The sequence below is a fragment of the Strongylocentrotus purpuratus genome, unplaced genomic scaffold, assembly GCF_000002235.5.
Source record: "Strongylocentrotus purpuratus isolate Spur 01 unplaced genomic scaffold, Spur_5.0 spur5_scaffold_8, whole genome shotgun sequence".
NCBI classification, from domain to species: Eukaryota; Metazoa; Echinodermata; class Echinoidea; order Camarodonta; family Strongylocentrotidae; genus Strongylocentrotus; species Strongylocentrotus purpuratus.
This window is the reverse complement of record NW_022145614.1, coordinates 392,393-411,947: the sequence shown is the minus strand read 5'-3', so window position 1 is coordinate 411,947 and position 19,555 is coordinate 392,393. Positions and strand designations below refer to the sequence as shown.

General features: G+C 36.2%; 2 protein-coding genes across 2 annotated transcripts; one reads left to right on the top strand and one right to left on the bottom strand.

Moving 5' to 3' along the window:
- The first annotated feature begins 207 nt into the window (after positions 1-207).
- On the top strand, positions 208-8,724 carry LOC594147 (charged multivesicular body protein 4b). The gene is made up of 5 exons (XM_793596.4): positions 208-730; positions 1,270-1,447; positions 1,842-1,959; positions 3,733-3,847; positions 5,469-8,724. The coding sequence occupies exons 1-5, from the start codon at positions 556-558 to the stop codon at positions 5,525-5,527; spliced, it is 645 nt and encodes a 214-aa protein (XP_798689.2). The 5' UTR covers positions 208-555; the 3' UTR covers positions 5,528-8,724.
- Positions 8,725-9,987: 1,263 nt separating this feature from the next.
- On the bottom strand, positions 9,988-18,487 carry LOC594139 (programmed cell death protein 6). The gene is made up of 5 exons (XM_030975332.1): positions 18,359-18,487; positions 16,571-16,632; positions 15,821-16,024; positions 15,019-15,128; positions 9,988-12,966 (listed from the first exon to the last, which is right to left on the bottom strand). Exons 1-5 carry the CDS (start codon positions 18,400-18,402, stop codon positions 12,865-12,867), a joined length of 522 nt encoding a protein of 173 aa, XP_030831192.1. The 5' UTR covers positions 18,403-18,487; the 3' UTR covers positions 9,988-12,864.
- Positions 18,488-19,555: the final 1,068 nt, after the last annotated feature.

Sequence of the window (19,555 nt, the reverse complement as noted above, 5' to 3'; positions counted from 1 at the left end):
TTATATTTACATAAAATTAATTAATCTGCAGTCATTATTTCATTTCATTTGTTTGATGAATGGTGTTGTGTGATGTTCCTAGCAGACCTCCAAACCATTTCGAAATCCTCTGTCTCTGAAAATTGATGTATAGCGCCAGCTTTGGTAGATTTCTTCTTTAATGGACATGCCCTTGCTATTCATGACGTCATACGTATATCAAGCTTGTACAATCATACTCACGGTACTACAGCTAGCTTCATAGGGCGGCCTAGTACGTATTCGAGTCATAATATAGCGAATGCATATCTAACCAAGTCGGAAGCAGAAACGAAATAAAGCTCTCCAATTTGAACAACAGAGTATTATATAGAGACGCACGAGAGAATAACCTGTCATTTTGTTTTCTAGTAGTATTATCTCTACTACTAAGAGTAAGACTGGCCCTTCTTCTTGTAATTGTTGTCAACCCGGTATCGTCAGCGACGGAGGCCTTTTCCCTTGACTTGTCTTCATAATCAGCTCTGCTTGCCGCGACGTTCGATTCCAACATTTTTTTTCCTCCAAGTTCCCAAAATGAGTGGGTTCCTATTTGGAAAGAAGAAGAAGGAGGTAACTGTTTCGCCAGCAGAAGCTATCCAGAAACTTAGATCAACCGAAGAAATGCTCGTGAAAAAACAAGAGTTTTTAGAAGGAAAGGTGTCAAAGGAACTTGTCATAGCAAAGCAGAATGGAACGAAAAATAAGAGAGGTAGGGTCTAAATAGATGTCAATGACTTGTCATTTGAATGAAAGGTGATTGATGTCAATCCTGGTATACTATTGCCTTATATGGATTAGAAAGTCTAATGTCAAATGGGCCTTCTCATGAAATAAGCCTGGTCATCGAGTGTAAACAGACTTGCATGAAAAGTCTTGTTGGACCGAAATTTCTGTCTCTTTCGTTCGTTAGCCTCTGATTTGGGTAGGGTCGGCTCCTCTCTAATCTAAAGAGAAGAGCGGACCCGACCCAAATCAGAGGCTAAAGAATGAAAGAGACAGAAATTTCGGTCTTGAAAAGTCTATGCCTGACCTGGGTATGGGGAGGCGGAATCCCCCATAGGATTACACAAAGTGAACAATATTTGGCACAATACAGAGAAATGTTAGTGAAAAATGTTCATGTCAGTGATGAAAATGGGGTAGATTTAGTGATAATTATTGTGATTCTATTCATAGCAGTCGGATTCATATCTATCAAACTGAGTTGTCTGCTAATTGTTTCTGATGTTTCTGTCTCGTACCGTACAGTTGCAATCCAAGCGCTGAAAAGGAAGAAGAAGTATGAGAAGCAGCTGGCCCAAGTTGATGGAACCTTGACTACGATAGAAGCACAGAGGGAGGCGCTGGAGAATGCTAATACCAATGCAGAGGTCCTCAAAAATATGAAATTTGCAAGCACAGCCTTAAAAACAGCACATAAAGAAATGTAAGTTTGAATATAAATAGAGTAGTCCTATTAAGAGAAATATATCTGAACTGATCAAAAAGCATTATCAAGATCTGCCAGCTCTTTCAATCTTTCAATGAATATTTTTTAGGCTGCAATTGATACATGAAATCCTAACTCTTAAATCTGTTTGAAGCTTCGAGCTTAAAGATAACACATCAGTATTACAAAAGGACAAAGTGTGTAAATGTTTTCCTACACAATATCCACGTCAAATATACAATACTACTACTACTTCTACACATACTACTTCTACTACTAATATTAATCATCATCATCATTATAATTTTAAGAGTTTCTAAATGAAAGAAATTACCGGTAATTAATTTTTTCCTTCCTCCTCTCCACATTTGTTTTATTACACTGTATCTAGGGGTGTTGAAGATGTGGATGATTTGATGGCAGATGTGCATGAACAAATGGAACTAGCCACAGAAATTTCTGATGCCATCTCAAATCCAATAGGCTTTGGAGCAGATGATATTGATGAGGTAAGCACAGAGTTTGATGTAATACAGGGCTCTAATTGGGTTGTACATGTAAGTAATAGTTGAAAGCCAGTCCACATAGACAATGGACCGATATCCAATAAGCAACAAGTGTTACTAGTGATGGCCCTTAAACGGATTCTAACCAACATGACAATGTAAGAAATGGTTCTGTCTGCATCCTTACTTTTGAAATACAATAATTGTCGCCAGTTTTACAACAGTTTTTTTTTACAAGACTCTTTGGGAAATAAGTGTTTATTCTTTTACGAATTTCTTAAATGTCAGTTTGCCAAACTGTATAGAAACAAGTGTTCAGTGGATTGCATGAAATGTCTGAATCCCAAAGCAGATATCAGTAGTGCAGATGTCAGAACATCATCATAAAATTAAAAATAAATATAATAAAAACTGCTCTTTCAGCAAGGAAATTCAGACTGCTTTGTACTTTTTTTTACGTTATTAAAGTCATGCATCCTTAATAGTCATTTTCCTTCCTTAGAAATAGAGTAGACTATTATATTTGTTTCTTTGTGGGTTTTTGTTTTTTTGTTACTTTTACTCTTCTAATTATCTGCAAAGTCATGTTTTGTTCAGTAATCAGGAAATGATGGATATGAATACTAGTGACCTTGCAGATTCATTTCAGATAATCTGTATGCATGACTTACATGCACATGTCAATACACTGCACACATGTACATGTACAGAATGATTGTATGGTGATATACCTTGGAAGTAAGCATTTAAAGTTAAAAACTTATTTGCCTCTCGTTGACATTCGGATGAAGAATGATGGTGATGATGGGGATGATGATGATGATGATGAAGTTTTAAGATGAACGTGTTTCTGTTCTTTGCCGTTATTGTTTAGATAGTTATTGATCCGTGTATGCTTTTAAATCTTAGTAGATGTTGGTTATTTTGCAGTGTATTTCCAAAAGAAAAGAACAAATCTTCACATTATTTTAATGTTCTTTGGCAGAAACTGAGTTTGGAATAGTAATTTTCATTTGGACCAAAATGATATTGCACTTTAATATCTGTGATTAAAAAGCACAAACATATGTATACATGCTTGATGTACTCATATACATGTACTGTAGGATTATATATTCTAAAAACATTTACGGAATAATTTATTTCTAGTCTTAAAACATGAAATAGAAACTAATAATGAGTGATTCACAGACAATTATGTAAATTATAAATATTATTAAATAAATAAATTAAATTATTAAAATATATTATTATTTATTTTTCATTGATGTTCTCAAAAGACTACCTCTTGACTTATGACAAATATATTTAATGATTTTATTGAAAGATATTTCCTTTTAATTGGCAAGATTTTCTAATGTGTTAAGACTTGTGTAGATCTTTACCCATATATTTTTATCAGTATGATTTACCATTCTAACACTTCAGTTCAGTTCAGTTCAGTTCAGTTCAGTATTTATTTAATTCCATAGTAAAAAAACAAAAACGGTGACATCAAAATATTACTTTTACATAAATATGATTAACATAGTACAATATTGACGGTAAAAACAAACAAATAGGAATTAGGTTGCTGTATAAAAACCCTAGAGGGTTTGTCTGGACAGCCACCTGAAAAAAAAAAAACAGTATAGGAATCATACAAATGATATATGGTATTTGAATAAACAATAACAAAAAATAAGTTTCTTTGGTACCAGTAATCTTTATTTATGTGAATGGTTGAAATAATGCCTAAAACTAACAAGTTTATATTTTCTCAATGTTTAATCTTAGGATGAGTTGAATGCAGAACTTGAAGAATTAGAACAGGAAGAATTTGATGAGAAGATGCTCGATGTTGATATTGAATTACCACAAGTACCAAGTGCATCATTACCAGCCACGAAAAGTAAGTTCATAAATCATAATCATGAAATCTTGGGTAATTTTAGGCCTGAATGGTTTTTGGTTTGTAGACCGGGGCCTGACTGTGATCATCAGAGCCTGAATTTGATATCTCTCACCTGTTGCACCCATCTTTACATGTAGTTCAGCAATATAGACTTTGCACTCACTTTGTACATACTGTACCTAAACTTAGCTTTTGCCGATTAGAAATATGGCTTCAATTTTTTCCTTTTTCATAAGTTACTTTTACACCAAGTGAAATTCCATTCCAACGTTTATTCTTGTATGAGAGATATTAGTATTCTTTCATTTAGCGCTATCTATTGTCGGAGTCCTCTTTTTTCAAAAATAGTGAATTTCTCCAAGTGTTTGTACATATATACTGTAGGTGTTCAAGGAGGAAAACACTCAGAGAAATTCACTATTTTGGCCCGATACTGTAGATAGATAGATAGTCTGAAATGAAAGAATACTAATATCTACTAATATTGGAGAATAAAATGTGGCATGACATTTGACCTGGTGTAAAAAAAAAGAATTTTAAAGCCAATTTTAAGTTGTGTACTAATTAAACTTTACCCCCCCCCCCAGGCCCCCACCTCCTCTCTATATACCCTATGCTAATGTCCACTGTTTTAACCAAGCCATGTGTGCTCCTTCTGGCTCAACATTCCCAAGTCCCTATGCATTTTATTCATTCACCTGTCCCTATAGAGTGGTCTAATTAACGTCATCAAAAAACTATAGTTTCCAAATTTGAACTTCGTTTTCCAAAAAGGGATACAAAAAAAAAAAAATGTCCAAATATTGAAAACCAATTGAATATGTTAAGTATTGGTTGAGATATGACCATCCAAATAAATAGGTTACAATGGGAAATCACTGTTATTCTGCTCAGGTTCGTATGAACTTATAAACCAGAGCAAAATAACAGTGATTTCCTATTGAACTCTATTTATTTGGATGGTCATATCTCACCAATACTTCAAATATTCTATTGGTTTTCGACATTTGGACAATATTTTTTATGCTCTTTTCAGAAAATAAAGTTCAAATTCAGAAATTCTAAAAATAATTTGTTTTATGATGTCACAGCTTCGGTACTCTTTTCTAGTTCTATACATTCTCCTGTCCCTACCGGTATGTTGCCTGGACTCATTGTTCCCCTCCTAAATTTCTTACATTCTTTTGTTCTCCTCTTCCTGTGTCTCCCTTAGTGATCCGATACATGCTCCTAAGATATTTGTTCTGGACCTTATTTCGTCAAAGTTAATGAGTGACGGTTAGGGTTTGGAATAGGTATATGCTAGATCCAAGATTAAAGTTAAGAATTTGGTTAGTGTTATAAAGTGGCCATGGAACACTCTTCATCAGAGAACTAAAACCGTTCCTCCTCTCCTTCCCCAATCCATAGACGTGTGTTGAATGTCTCCTATCCCAACCTGATACAAACATATCTTGTGTTTTCTTATAAATCTAAGTTTTTCATTTTTGTTTTTGTAAACCTAGTGGGGTTAGGTATCTGAATTCATAAGCAGGTTTTGTCATTTAGACTGCATATAGAAGTGTAAACCTGTTTTATTTCAATCCTAACATCAATCTTTATCTTTATTTAATTGCAGAGAAAGTTGCGCAGGATGAGGATGATGACATGAGAGAACTTGAACAGTGGGCCATGTAGAACCAACCATCCAGCACTTCTCTCTCTCTTACCAACTCCATCTAAGCTAAAGGCCCATTCTGCTTTCTCTAGAGGGGATCAATCAACATTCAAAGAATATTTTGTATATCATGTATGGAGGTGTTGTGGTATTTCATCTCGAGGCCTGCACTTCTTAGTGTGCATATTCATATGGATAGGTTCATGGTCTAGTCCAAGTAACATAATTTCTCTTTACAGAAGTTACATGTGACGCTAATACTTTGGACTATAGACTGTAGTATACAGGCAACGATCCCCACACACACACAGCAAAATATTTGTTGTTGGTTGGTCCCCTTTATATTTTTTATTCTATCGATGGTCACTGTGATTTCTGATGTTAAAAGATCAATTCCATACAGCAGAGAGGAACATAGTAAACATTGCACCTAAGTACAGATTACTTGCTGGGGGATATGAAGTGTTTGCAATGAGAAGCTGCAATGCTATTGCGTAGTTGTGTAGTGAATAGGCCAAGGTTTTCCTAAGGTGTATCTTTCTAATATTATGTACAGATGTCCCGCCCCCCTACTGTTATTTAGGGTACGCATATGCATGTTCCCTCCTTTTGAAAACACCCCCTAAGTCCGGTGTGTAAAGTCAATATGGGCCTGATTTTTGTGTACTATGAGACGGACTTTGGTGCATGAAAAGTACCCCTTTACCGGACATTTTGGTAACACGCATGGTATCCCTCCATTCACGGAGTGGGGGGGGGGGGGGGCGGGACAGATGTATTTTATCACACATGAATCTTTACTAATAGATTATACATTCTACCACGTAATTTATGAAAAATAATATTTATTAGATAAGGGAGATGTATTTCTTGCTACCATTGTTTCATTAAAGCATTGTGGAAGCATGCCTCTGGAGTTGTGCTACTCCTGATAAACTTTCAATTTCTTCATAGGCCACATTAAAAAGTGAAGTTTCTTTTACTCTCACTATCTCTCTCTTTTTAAGAGTATAACAAATCCAATATGTATTGACTGGATTTGTAACACAATGTTTACAAACAAGGATTTCTTCTGTAGATTTTAAAAGTCATGAGGAAAAAGTGGCTTGGGGTACATTGATATTTATTTCCCCCTCCCCTACAAACTCACCTTCCTGTGTGATATGTGTTACATATCAACCGACAAATTAAGAATTTTGCTACTGATATTATATTCACTGAGGCTGCGGGCCGAGGTTGAAATTTAATGGCATGATGGAATAGAATGTACAGAAATGTAAGCCCCCTAAAATCATTTTAAAAAAGGGTTTAGAAACTATTTTTAAAAGAAAACTAATTATATATCAAACTTCTTGGACATCCCATGAAACATGTGTTATAGAGTTATTAAACGCATGTTTCTATGGCATTTCTGCGAACTTTGACCTATGATGTTTTCGATTAACTGGCCCCTGATCTTAAAAATTGGTGTTAGAATGTCTGTACAATTTTTCAAGAACTACTAAAGGAAGAAAAGTTCAGTAGATTTTTTATTTATTAACAAGCCTTTTCAAAAGTAGATATTTAACAACAACAGAAACTGCTGACAGATATTGTTTTATTGTATTGGTGTTTACACAGACACACTCTGTCCTTGCAACCTCTCTCCATGGGAGCTTAGAATCAGAATTATTTTCCACTGAACTTTTGGTGCCCCTAAGCTAACCCTAACCTTATGGATTTTTACATGAGAATTAGTAGTGTAATGAAGTGGTATGTTTTGGTTTAAGGCATAGCATAGGTTAGGTGCAAGTCTAGGTGCAAGTTTAGCTGTATGGAAATAATAGTATATACATGTTTATTGGTGGCACTTCACTGTGCACTTGGAGGAGGAAAGAATTATTGACCAGTAGATAGAGGGCAACGTTTAAGTTCTACACAGCCATGAAATAAGATTTGTGTTTTAGATTAAAAAAAACCCTGAAAAACTGATCAATACATATGTATTGATCAGTTTCAGGTTAGGTGTAAAAATGTGGAACATGTCATAATAAAAATGTGTGTATAATTATGTGTGAAGCTGTTAGTCAAATATTTTAAAAGACATTCACTTTTATAAAGTATCAACAGTTGTTTTATATATTTTCTTCTTTTTGTTTCTATTCTTCCAGATTACATTTTGTAAGTAACGTCTGATAACATTTGTCCAAAATACCAATGTATGTACATGTGAGGCATCATCATGTACTGGTATATGATTGTTAGGAAAATATATATTAGATTATAACATAGCAAGAAGCAAGAAGGCAGGTCATATGAAGTGCCATCTTTTAATATTTCCTTCAAATTCCTTCAACTCCTGCAGTGCTGGGTCTAAACTGAAGCCCTTGATGGATTCTGAATTCAATGATTTGTAGATCAGGATATTCAGTTAATGCAATCCACCTCCAAATCACTTTAATGATATTTATTACTACTTGTGAAACATAACTCCTTCATTCTAATGTACCTGAATTGAGATAGAGCATCCCTGGGCCAGGGTCCAGGGAGAGGGACATTCATTACCTCTTATTACTGACGGCTACAATTTATTCTCTTAGCACTGCAGTCTATTTATTTACTCAGCAGCTAGTGTTTTCAAAAACCCTTTAAAGCATTATTAATATATGTTTAGCATATATTAATAATGATAATAATATAGCCCATAATAATACATTGAATAATCTATGCGCTTTATATTTCTTTAAAACAAGGAGCTTCATGAATTCCTTGAAAACAAACAAGTTTTCAAGGCTCTCCCAAAACCCTCCATTCTCATGACCTCCCAAAGTCTGTCAGGAAGAGGGAAGAAAGCTGCAGAAGTTGATCATGACACAGACATTTAAAAAAAAAGCTAAATCACTTGACATAGTGTATTTTCATAATAGGTTTCCGTTATATCTATTTTTCATTTGAAAGATATTCAGTATCTTTCCCTCTCGACTGACATTTGTATTTGACCTGCGCTTATTCATATAATTTCATATTTGTATTATTTCATTTGCTTAAATTATGTATATGACTTACACTTCTATTACGTTATCTTTGGCACATGTACTATTTAATGATATAGAATAGGAACTTTCAGTTAGTACATGTCCAAATAGCACCATAATATCATATATCTTTCTATAAATTCTGAACTGTCACAACTTAATGTGTGATTAATTGTAAATAAAATGATCTTTATAATGTGAAAGGTTTTAATAGAGCTCATTTCTTTTTGATTGAATAGACACTCAACAGATTTCCACTATGCTTCTCTCTCTCTCTCTCTCTCTCTCTCTCCTCCCTGATGGGGCATTATACATCACACAGACGAATCAGACATCAGATCAACAATAGACCAAACAAAACTTTTTTTCCTTCTTCTTAATAACGCCAAAATTTACTTTTTACCAGCTATCAGGTGGTTTGGAGTTGGGTTGGGAGTATTACACTGATAGAATCTCTCTTTTTGATCTTGTCTGTCCCCCCACCCCTTCTCTGCTCTCTTCCTCTGTCTCTCCCCCCTCCTTTTTTGTGTTTCTTTCCCCATATCTCTACCCTTTATCTAAACCTCCCCTCTCTTTTTCCCTCTCCCTCTCTCCCCGTCTCTCTCTTTCTCCCTCGCCCTCTCTCCCTGTCTCTCTCTTTCTCCCTCGCCCTCTCTCTCTCTTTCTCCCTCGCCCTCTCTCACCCTCTCTCTCTCTTTCTCCCTCGCCCTCTCTCCCCATCTCTCTTTCTCCCTCGCCCTCTCTTCCTGTCTCTTTCTCCCTCGCCCTCTCTCTCTCTCTTTCTCCCTCGCCCTCTCTCCCCGTCTCTCTTTCTCCCTCGCCCTCTCTTCCTGTCTCTTTCTCCCTCGCCCTCTCTCTCTCTCTTTCTCCCTCGCCCTCTCTCCCCGTCTCTCTTTCTCCCTCGCCCTCTCTTCCTGTCTCTTTCTCCCTCGCCCTCTCTCTCTCTCTTTCTCCCTCGCCCTCTCTCCCCGTCTCTCTTTCTCCCTCGCCCTCTCTTCCTGTCTCTTTCTCCCTCGCCCTCTCTCTCTCTCTTTCTCCCTCGCCCTCTCTCCCCGTCTCTCTTTCTCCCTCGCCCTCTCTTCCTGTCTCTTTCTCCCTCGCCCTCTCTCTCTCTCTTTCTCCCTCGCCCTCTCTCCCCATCTCTCTTTCTCCCTCGCCCTCTCTTCCTGTCTCTTTCTCCCTCGCCCTCTCTCTCTCTTTCTCCCTCGCCCTCTCTCCCCGTCTCTCTTTCTCCCTCGCCCTCTCTTCCTGTCTCTTTCTCCCTCGCCCTCTCGCCCCATCTCTCTTTCTCCCTCGCCCTCTCTCTCTCTTTCTCCCCCTCTCTCCCCGTCTCTTTCTCCCTCGCCCTCTCTCTCTCTTTCTCCCTCGCCCTCTCTTCCCGTCTCTTTCTCCCTCGCCCTCTCTCTCTCTTTCTCCCTCCCATACATGTATGTAATTTACAGAGCAGATCACTTACATAAAAAAAGTGAACTGTAGTATTCTGATTTATTAATAAAGTATTTCTTTTAATAGACTGCTAAAAACAAGAATTCATGCATGAGATATGATTATATAGATTTACCAATCCCTTCTCATACACCCACCTATACAGTATGTATACTCAGGTCTCATTTTGAACTTATGATTATAATATGAAAGACTAGGAAGAAGTACCCAGTTTAGTACATTTGATTTGACTACAATGGCGATAGATGCATAAAGAAATGTGGAGGCAATTATTACCTTGTTGTAACAAAGATATCTTATACTGTCCATTCGCATAAAATTCATTGGAGGTTCTAGACTGAGTTAATGTTTTAAATAATGAAAATGTACAGGTAATTAAAAATGTGTAAATAAATCAATTCAAGTTGAATATATTCCCTTGTAATCCTTGATATCATGGCTGTCCAAGGTGATCTCCCAACACTAAGTGAGTGGGTGCTCGCATGCATCAGCTTTCATAGATGTAACCCACACATGACCTAAACTATATGGAATACATAACGTCTGTTTGGAGCCTGAAGGGAATTCATCAGCTCATATACTTATACCACAGAGTTAACGCCCTTCTGACTCTGAACAGACAATACATATTTTAATTTTTGAGAAAATTCAATAATATGAATCAGATTCTTTGTAAGTTACATATACGTATAAATAAATCTTCCTCACATTTAATCAGTAGTCAATAGTCAAAATAGAGATTTAAACCCCTTAAAACTTATATAAAATAATATGTTTAATTGATATCTCCAAGTTTACGTAACATTGCAGCCATCATGCAGTATATTTATGATGTCATGCACATCATGCAAATAATGTAACACATAAAGATGGTTGCATAAAATATCATCACATCCAAGTGTAAATGATCCCAAGTAACTATATTACTCTGCTTTGTTAATGCAAGTGTAAGACTATCATGCATGATTGTCCCCTACCTATTAAGAATGTCCAAGCATGCTAATGCTAGAGTAACTGTAGCTCATATCAATTTCTACTGTAAACTGTTACAGATGGGACAAAATTATGAGTAAGATTGACACTACATGTATCTAAATGTATTCAAGCTTTGGTAACCATTGGAAATATGTATGTTTGTTAGCTTGCGCTATGATGGATAGACATCTCATTCACTTTCAATATCAAAGGCACACCTCAAAAAGGTTAGAAACATTTATTATACAAATCAAACACTTAGATTTAGATTTATATGATTAATACCATTATAATCTAATACTCCTTGGAGTGAATAATAGCCATACTATCTACCCTGTCATTTCAAGAAGAGACGATGTCATGTATGACTTGAGTGCAGATGAGCGTAGTCCATATAAGTAACAGTTTAACATGATTGGCATTTCTAATTACTTCCAATTTACATTAACAGCAAAGTCTATAACATGTGGAATATATCACTCAAGAATTTGACACTTGAGAAATAATGAGAAATAATTATACTTATGAAGTCTTTTCTTTTGGCAGATTGAAAGGATAATACAAAACATGGTACAGAACATTAGAACAGTTATATTTTGAAAATGTACAACTCTACACCACAATTACCATCTTTTAGAGCCAAATTACATGCATGATCTACGTACTGATGAATTAATTGCAGCATAGTCTAATACATGCAAATAAATTACAACATAAAGTTCATTTGAAAATGAATAATAATCAAACAGTTCAGACTCTCCTCATCCTCATGGCAGTTTCAAAAATGAATCCAATACCAAATATGCAAAATGCACTTCCAAAAAGTTGGCTGATAAAACTATATCAATCATCATTTTCACTTCAAGAAAAAAAATACATAAAAGACAAGTCTCCATAAAGAGAAGATCAGATATATACATACATGTTAATAGTGTGAGTAGGTACGATATAAAAAGCAGATGCAATGACCAAACTATAGGCAAAAGGTCACTACTTAAATTTAAGATAAACCCATAGAAAACTTTAACTTGCACAAAGATCATCATTAGAAGTGTATTGTACATGTAACAGTGAAAATACTTCATATGCATATTGGTATATGTAAAACAGAGAAATTATCATTTAGTCATAAAATGGTTTCTTTCGCGATTTGGAGCAATAATACAAATTATCAAAGCTCTGGTAAATACCTTTGCACAAATAAATGTTGCCAGTAATAAAGTAACATTTTCTTGAACAATTTGAAAAAGTGGTTGCTTTTAAATCTAAATTAGTAGAATTTATCAATAATTGACCATCTTTAAAGTTTTCTAATTGATATCATTCATCCACAATTAATTTTCTTATACATGTATATCTTGCTATTCATAATACTTTGAATTGATTTTGCATCATGGCCTAAATCGAGTTGAATAGTACCAATCACCGAAAAATGTTGTGCTCTTGGTGTAAGTGGTTTCATGTGGCTAAAATGTATTCAAAATGTGAGCTTCAAATATCAATTCTACAAAGAGATATTACATTTTAAATACATTCTCAGTGAACAGTGAAACATCTTCAGTAGACTATATACTGCACACGTACACACTCCCATAGAATAGGGCTCACATGGAACCCGAGTCCGACTTGGGTTCTGTGCAAGCACTATATTCAGGATTTAATGTTATCCTGTCGTTTCTCCATACTCCTTCACCGTTTCTCTATATAAATTCAGGTAAAGTTTTTTTAGGTTGATTTTATACATTCTAGCTATACACAAATTCATTTTTGAGGTGATTGATACATTGTACCTATAAACTACCAAGGCATCATTCACTTGCATGCTATGACTTTAGCTGCTAACTGCACTAGATGAAAATCAACAACCCATAAAACATGATCATTTGATAAGTAATTAAGTACTGCTACATCTAGCTGCTCTGCTACTTTCCAATGCTGAAAACTAACGACATGAACTGTTCATAATTGATCGTGATCCAACCATTCCTGTTTGTGTCAAATCCCTGGAATGAATTTGTCAAACTCTACAACAGAAAGAGAAAATAAGCACATAAATACATTATTTGATGATGTAAAGGTATAGAGCCCAAACTTAGAACATTTACGGTGGACCAGTATAAAAACCTCTAGCTATGGGAAACCTATCTGCAACTGGGGCAGCATTTCACAAAGCTGTCATAAGTACAACATCCATTGAAATATGTGTATTCAATTTCACACATGATTTAATGGGATGTCAATGAAAGTGTATTTATGACAGTTTTGTGGAACAATGCCCTGGTCAAGTGACTGTGGTGCAACTGTCCCTTTTCCCATCATTTATCAAAAGTGGGTAAAGTAAAACCTTTTTTCACAAATGCACAAATAACAGTTACATTTTTGTATTGGATGTGTGCGCAAAGACTTTCAATACTGGTAAATATATTCCTAGTCTTTAACCCTATTTTAACTGGGCTATTTCAGACCAGGTTTTTACTGGGGGGGGGGTCAATTTGACCCCCCCCTAAGATCTCGGCCGTTTCACCGCCGATCGCCGCGAAAATTTGCATGCATGTCAAGTGAAGTGTATAGAATACTATGGTAATTTCAAATTTTTGAAAAATTCACTCATTTGCTTATTTATGGTAATTTATGCAAATAAGGTCATAAAATTCACATTTCGGCCCATAAATCATAGATTATTCATATTTAAGTATTCTTTTTCACTACATATATTTATTAGACCATTTGGAATAATAATACAACACAAAAAATTGGAAGAGCCAGGTTATTCCTTATGTTATCTCTTGTTTTTATAATTTCTTATGTATTTCATTGTTTTTTTAACTTATGTATTTTATTGTTTTTGTTGTTTTATTTCATTTATAACTACAATTCAACTATTTTGACCCCAAAACAAACATCTAAACTTTAAACAAGACTGAATAACCAATGTTTTATCTATTTTTAGGAAAAATGACTTTTACATATGTTTTGTACACAAATCACGAAAATGAGCGATTTTCGGGCTGACATGCAAAGACAAAAGGTCACGCGACCTTGTAACCGTAGGTCCGATTTTCAAAAAAATTGTTTTAAAAGATGCGTAACACTCGAAAGTAAAAAGTCATGAGAGGAAAATTTTATATCTGTCGCGGTTTCGGAGTAGTCGCGAAATTTCTACAGGGGGGGGTCAAATTGACCCCCCCCCCCAGTTAACGTAGGGTTAATGCTAGACACAACTTTCAGCTACTCTAACAGACTAGGAGGTATGAACTTTCTTTAAATTGCATAAAATCTGATCTTTCTGGCCAATATATTGTTTGGCAGGGAATAATTTTCAGCAAAAAAATTGCATAGCAAAACTGCTATACAAAATAATTTTTGCATAGCAGTTGGATAAATTTGTATCGCAATTTTTTTCTCATATAGCAAAGCGTACATTTTCAGCCCACTACAATAAGATGAATGTACATGTAAACATGGTGGGTGTACTCACATTTCTAGTCCTCAAATGGATATGGCCACTTGCTGCAGTGACAGTAAACAAACAACTCCCAGGTACGATCATCGCGCACATGCGATGCATGTAATTAGATCCCACGTGCATTGTCATTGCATTGTGCAATGATCGCGCGAACCATGCCTCAAAACAACAATCGCGGTTAGAAGGTGATCGTAGCATGCCATGTGCTTGCGCGACAATGGGTGTATGTGTATAAGCTTCACGGTTAGAGAGTGACTGCAGTATACTTCACGCACAGTAGTTACGCTGTAAATGCAAACATACAAGTGCGAGTGAGTAGCCAATTTCGCGATCGCCGGCGATGGCGAAACGGGCTACTTACTCGCACTTGTACTGAGGTGTGATGAGCTAGCCTAGTAATTCAGATTATTCAGATCGCGAAACGGGCTTCTCACTCGCACTTGTACTTGTACAGAGGTGTGATGAGCCCGCCCTTAAACATGTATGTTTGCATTTGCATCGCAGCAATTGCGATTCATAAAAAAAGATGTGTAGCAAATGGCTGAAAATGCGTCGCAAATTGCGATGCGATACCGGGAAAATTATTCCCTGTTTGGGGTCTTAAACTTACCTGTATTACACAGCAACACTGAATGAAATCATCAAAAGCTATTGATCCTTTCCCACTCCTGTCAAACTTGCGAATCAGTAAGTCGTATATCCTGTCTGATAACCGATAGCCTAAAAAACACAATAATAATGATAATAAAAATAATTATAATTATAATAATAACAAAAAATAATAAAAAATAGTAACACTTACACTAATTATAACAATATAGCATTCATAATGCGCCATCAATCTATGAATCTAGTCCACTCTGATCAGGCAAAGAGGGATATTGAGAATGATTTCCAACACTTTAAGATGATATGTTGCTGAACTGAACATAACACTGATATCACTGAAATGCATCTACTGAACTTGATTCCATTCAATATGGAAACATTTTCCAAGAAACGTATTATCTTGAAGGTGTTATATACTTGTATTTTCTTTATGATATAACAGTAAAAAACAGTACCATGCCATGTCTATCAATTTTGACACTCTTGGCCTACATATTAACTGAAAGGCACAAGGATAATTGTACTTTAATATCTTAAACACACTGTATATATATCCTTATACATTACATTTTTTCTAAACAAACCCAAATTTACATCTGTCAATCTTCAACTCTACACAAATGAAAAAATAATTAAACATCTAAATTTCAGCTGTAACAATTTGTAAACTTTTATAAGATTATGAAGGATTTATGGAAGATTCACTATCGCCACAATTCTCTCTCAGTTAAATGATACTAATTTTATTCATAAATAACCAATTCCATTGCATAAGCTACTCAAAGTGCAAGAAAGCTTCCTACCGAATGTGGTGAGAGCTTGTTTAAGTTCATTCTTGTCTATGGTTCCTGAGTTGTCCCTGTCATACCCTCTGAAGGTGTTCTGCCAGTCGGTGACATACTTCCACAAAGCACCAAACTCTTGGAAGGTTATTGTACCTGAATGGTCTTTATCAAACATGGTGATCATGAGACGAACGGTCTCAGGGTTAAAGGGATTCCATGATCCTGTCAGGAGAACGAAAGGGAGGGGGTGAGTAGGATAGCAACTTAGAGTAAGTGATAAACTTTAACACTTTGATATATCTGTCTGATCACTACCTACTACCTAGAGTGTGTTAACCTTCTGTTACTTATAGGTTTTTAAGCAGATGAGTATTGTTAAAACTTTGTTTCAAACTCTTTGTTTTTTAAATATTTTTAGCAGCAGTGTGGTCCATCTCAATGATAGTAAGACTAAAACTAAGTTTGAAAAACCACTACTTTACAGTTCATGCAATAAACGATTAAATAGCTTGTTCAAGATAATAGGACATATATGAAGCCATTTCCACTGTTTTATCTTTATGTCTGTCAATTGCTAATAAGCTATACACATAATCACACTGATTTTATTAGAAAGGAAAAAGAATATATGATTAAAAGAAAATAAAGCTATAATAATTCCAGCTCTACTAAAAAGGAATTGCTAAAATTGAAATGTTCAAAATTTGCCTTATTATCACTGTAATGCTCTACTACAGGTACTCATCATGTAAGCAGTGATAATCATACCATTTGATAATGCTTGCTGGAGTTCTTGAGATGATATATGGCCACTGTGATCCTTGTCAACCCTGGGTGAACGAAAGGAAATTCATGAAGTTTCTTTAGTTATTATAAATGTAATGATTAAGGCTTAGCAAATCAATACCAATTTTTTTGAAAGACACACTGGAAACTTGCTAAGGAGACTTACCTACAAATGTACAACCATGCAACCCACCTTGAGAGAACCTCTCATTAAACTCTGTCATCACCCTCTGATCACAAGCCAATTTGAGAGAACCTCTCATTCAACTATGTCATCGCCCTCTGATCACAAGCCAATTTTTGAGAAAGCAACCCTTGATCATGGGCATTCAGAACCTTGTACTGTTTAGTGCATCAAAACACCTTTCAGTTATCAATCACGCCATACAAAAACTGTCTTAGTATTTCATCTTCAATAATTTGTATGAATTATCAAAGACATTCTTTTTGGTTCTATTTATTATCGAAAGACATCGATACCACACATGTACAGGTGTTGTATGCTTATTACCCGTCTAGAAAATCTATAAAAATAGCATCATGGCCTAGTCAGTACGTGTTTGCCCATGTTGAAAGAATCTTTTCATGTAGAGTTGTAGACCCTATGTATATAGTTTATAGGACATCGCATCACATTTATGATGCACAGGTTTGTAGTATCTAGAACTCTAAGATCTTTTATAATCATGAAGCCAGAGGTTTGGGGATTCAAACATGATTTATAAAACCTGCTCTCTGAGTCCGAGACTGGTAGTGTGGGCTTCTTGCCTGTCAATCACTATTGCCAAGAGGGCAAAAGTGTAACGCTCTCAAATTACCAGGGAAAAAAATACTTTACACATTTCGGGGGCTACTTTTCAAGCTTGCTTGCATGAAAATAACACTCTTGATTTTGTTTTGCATTGAACTTTTTTTGGGCTCTTTTATGACTTTCAGGGGCTAATTCACCCGAGCCCCCGTGTATTTTTTTCCCTGCAAATTATGTCATGGGTTTAACAAACCAAAGAGCATCACCAAATTCACGTAAAGGGGCTTCTCTATTAATAATATCTATGGTATAGTCTACGAGTTTTCTGTTGTGAGACATTTCCAACTTGTGTGATCTGAACATGCTTTGTCACTTGTCACAATTAATGTCAAACACAAGTTTTAAAAGAAGAAGGAGGAGGAGGAGGAGGAGGAGGAGGAGGAGGAGGAGGAGGAGGAGGAGGAGAAGAAGAAGAAGAAGAAAAGGACTGAATTTGTGTATACGATTTTATATGTAGATTCAGCACACTCGCGCGCGTGTGCCGCGAAGAAAAAAAGCACACAAAAAAATACAAAGTGGCTGATCGCCAAGTTTGACAGTAGACTAACGATTTGAATTTTCAAAGAATTTTTTCTAACATCGGTAACTAACTTTCAAAAGATTGTATTTTACTGCTATTTAGGTGTCATCAATTGTCACTAAAGTACTTATTTCGAGGTTAACTCAGTTGAGTTTTGTACAGTGGTGTTTGCAATGTTGAGAATCAATAGAGGTCGTCTAAACAGTTTTTAATACACAAAACGTATACACTAATGCTGCTATATCATGATATAGATGTGCAATAAACATGATGAACAGATCTACAAACATGTATATGAACAGGTGGGTCATGTTGTAAGTTTGACAACAGCACAATATTTTCAATATCAAACAGATTACGAGGATATAAACCCACCAGAACATCCTCATGAATTCCTTTGACGATCAAATACTTGGAGGGAAAAAAAATGCAATAAACTTACTTCTGAAATACACCCCAGAGAAAATTTTGGTCTAGCGCCGCCATTATTTCGCGCTCGGTCACGCAGTGTATTCATAGAATAACGTCATAGATCGGGATGCCCCACCCAGGCCCACGCGCCGTCGCGTCACGGGCGCGGCGCGGCCAGGGCTAGTATCTATAGTGGCCCAAATTATGGGTTGAGCTGAGTTTCCTTTTTTCGTTTTTTTTTTTTCTTCATTTTTCTTCTTCGATCAGATAGGAGTGGCTGGAGACGTTGGCTACATGGATTGAGGAGCAAATGATCAGACTCCAAACTCGCTTCTTTGAATTATTGTGAATCATTGACGTCCGAATCATCATCATCTTCATAATGACCACCATCATAATTATCATTAACCGTGCACCCCGGCCCCCCCCGCCCCACTCAGTGTTATTTAGGGTACGTATATGCGTGTTCCCTCCTTTTGAAAACACCCCCTAAGTCCGGTGTGTAAAGTCAATTTTGTGTGTACGAGCCGGACTTTGGTGCGTGAAAAGTACCCCTTTACCGGACATTTTGGTAACACGCATATGCGGTCATTCCGACCCCGGAGTGGGGGGGGGGGGGGGGGGGGGGGGGGCGGGCATGCACCACCATCACCTGGCCATCATCATAATCACCACCACCCCCGGGGGTCTCAGTCATGTAGAAATACTGTAAGCAAGCGTAACCACATGTTTTTCCATACACCACCTAAACGAGGATTTCTTCTGAAACCAAAATACCTCCTAAATGAATTTCGTGTTTTTTTCTCCCGAATTCACACCCTAAACGGTGTAAAAAGGTGTCCTCCTATAAACAAGTATTGTAAAATTATAACCCCTTGAGCATTTTGCGATAGGGATAAAGGATTACCATTTAAGTTGTTGTAAAATAAATCAAATTGCGGTTCTGATGTAAAATTCACAATCTAAAAAATAATTTCAAGAGAGAAGCAATAATATCAACCGGTACACTTCCGAATGGATGCACAACCATCATAAGTCCTTTCTTTGCCCCCCAAAAAGAATTACATTTCGAATTTGATATATCTTATATAAAGTACATGTAGTGTTTACAAAAAGTACACAATGTACAGTGAACAGTACTATTTTACTATGCAGAACAACAGGTAAGGGACCAGCTATAGGTCTGGGTCGGTATAGTGGGCATCCATCTTGATCTACTGAAGATCTT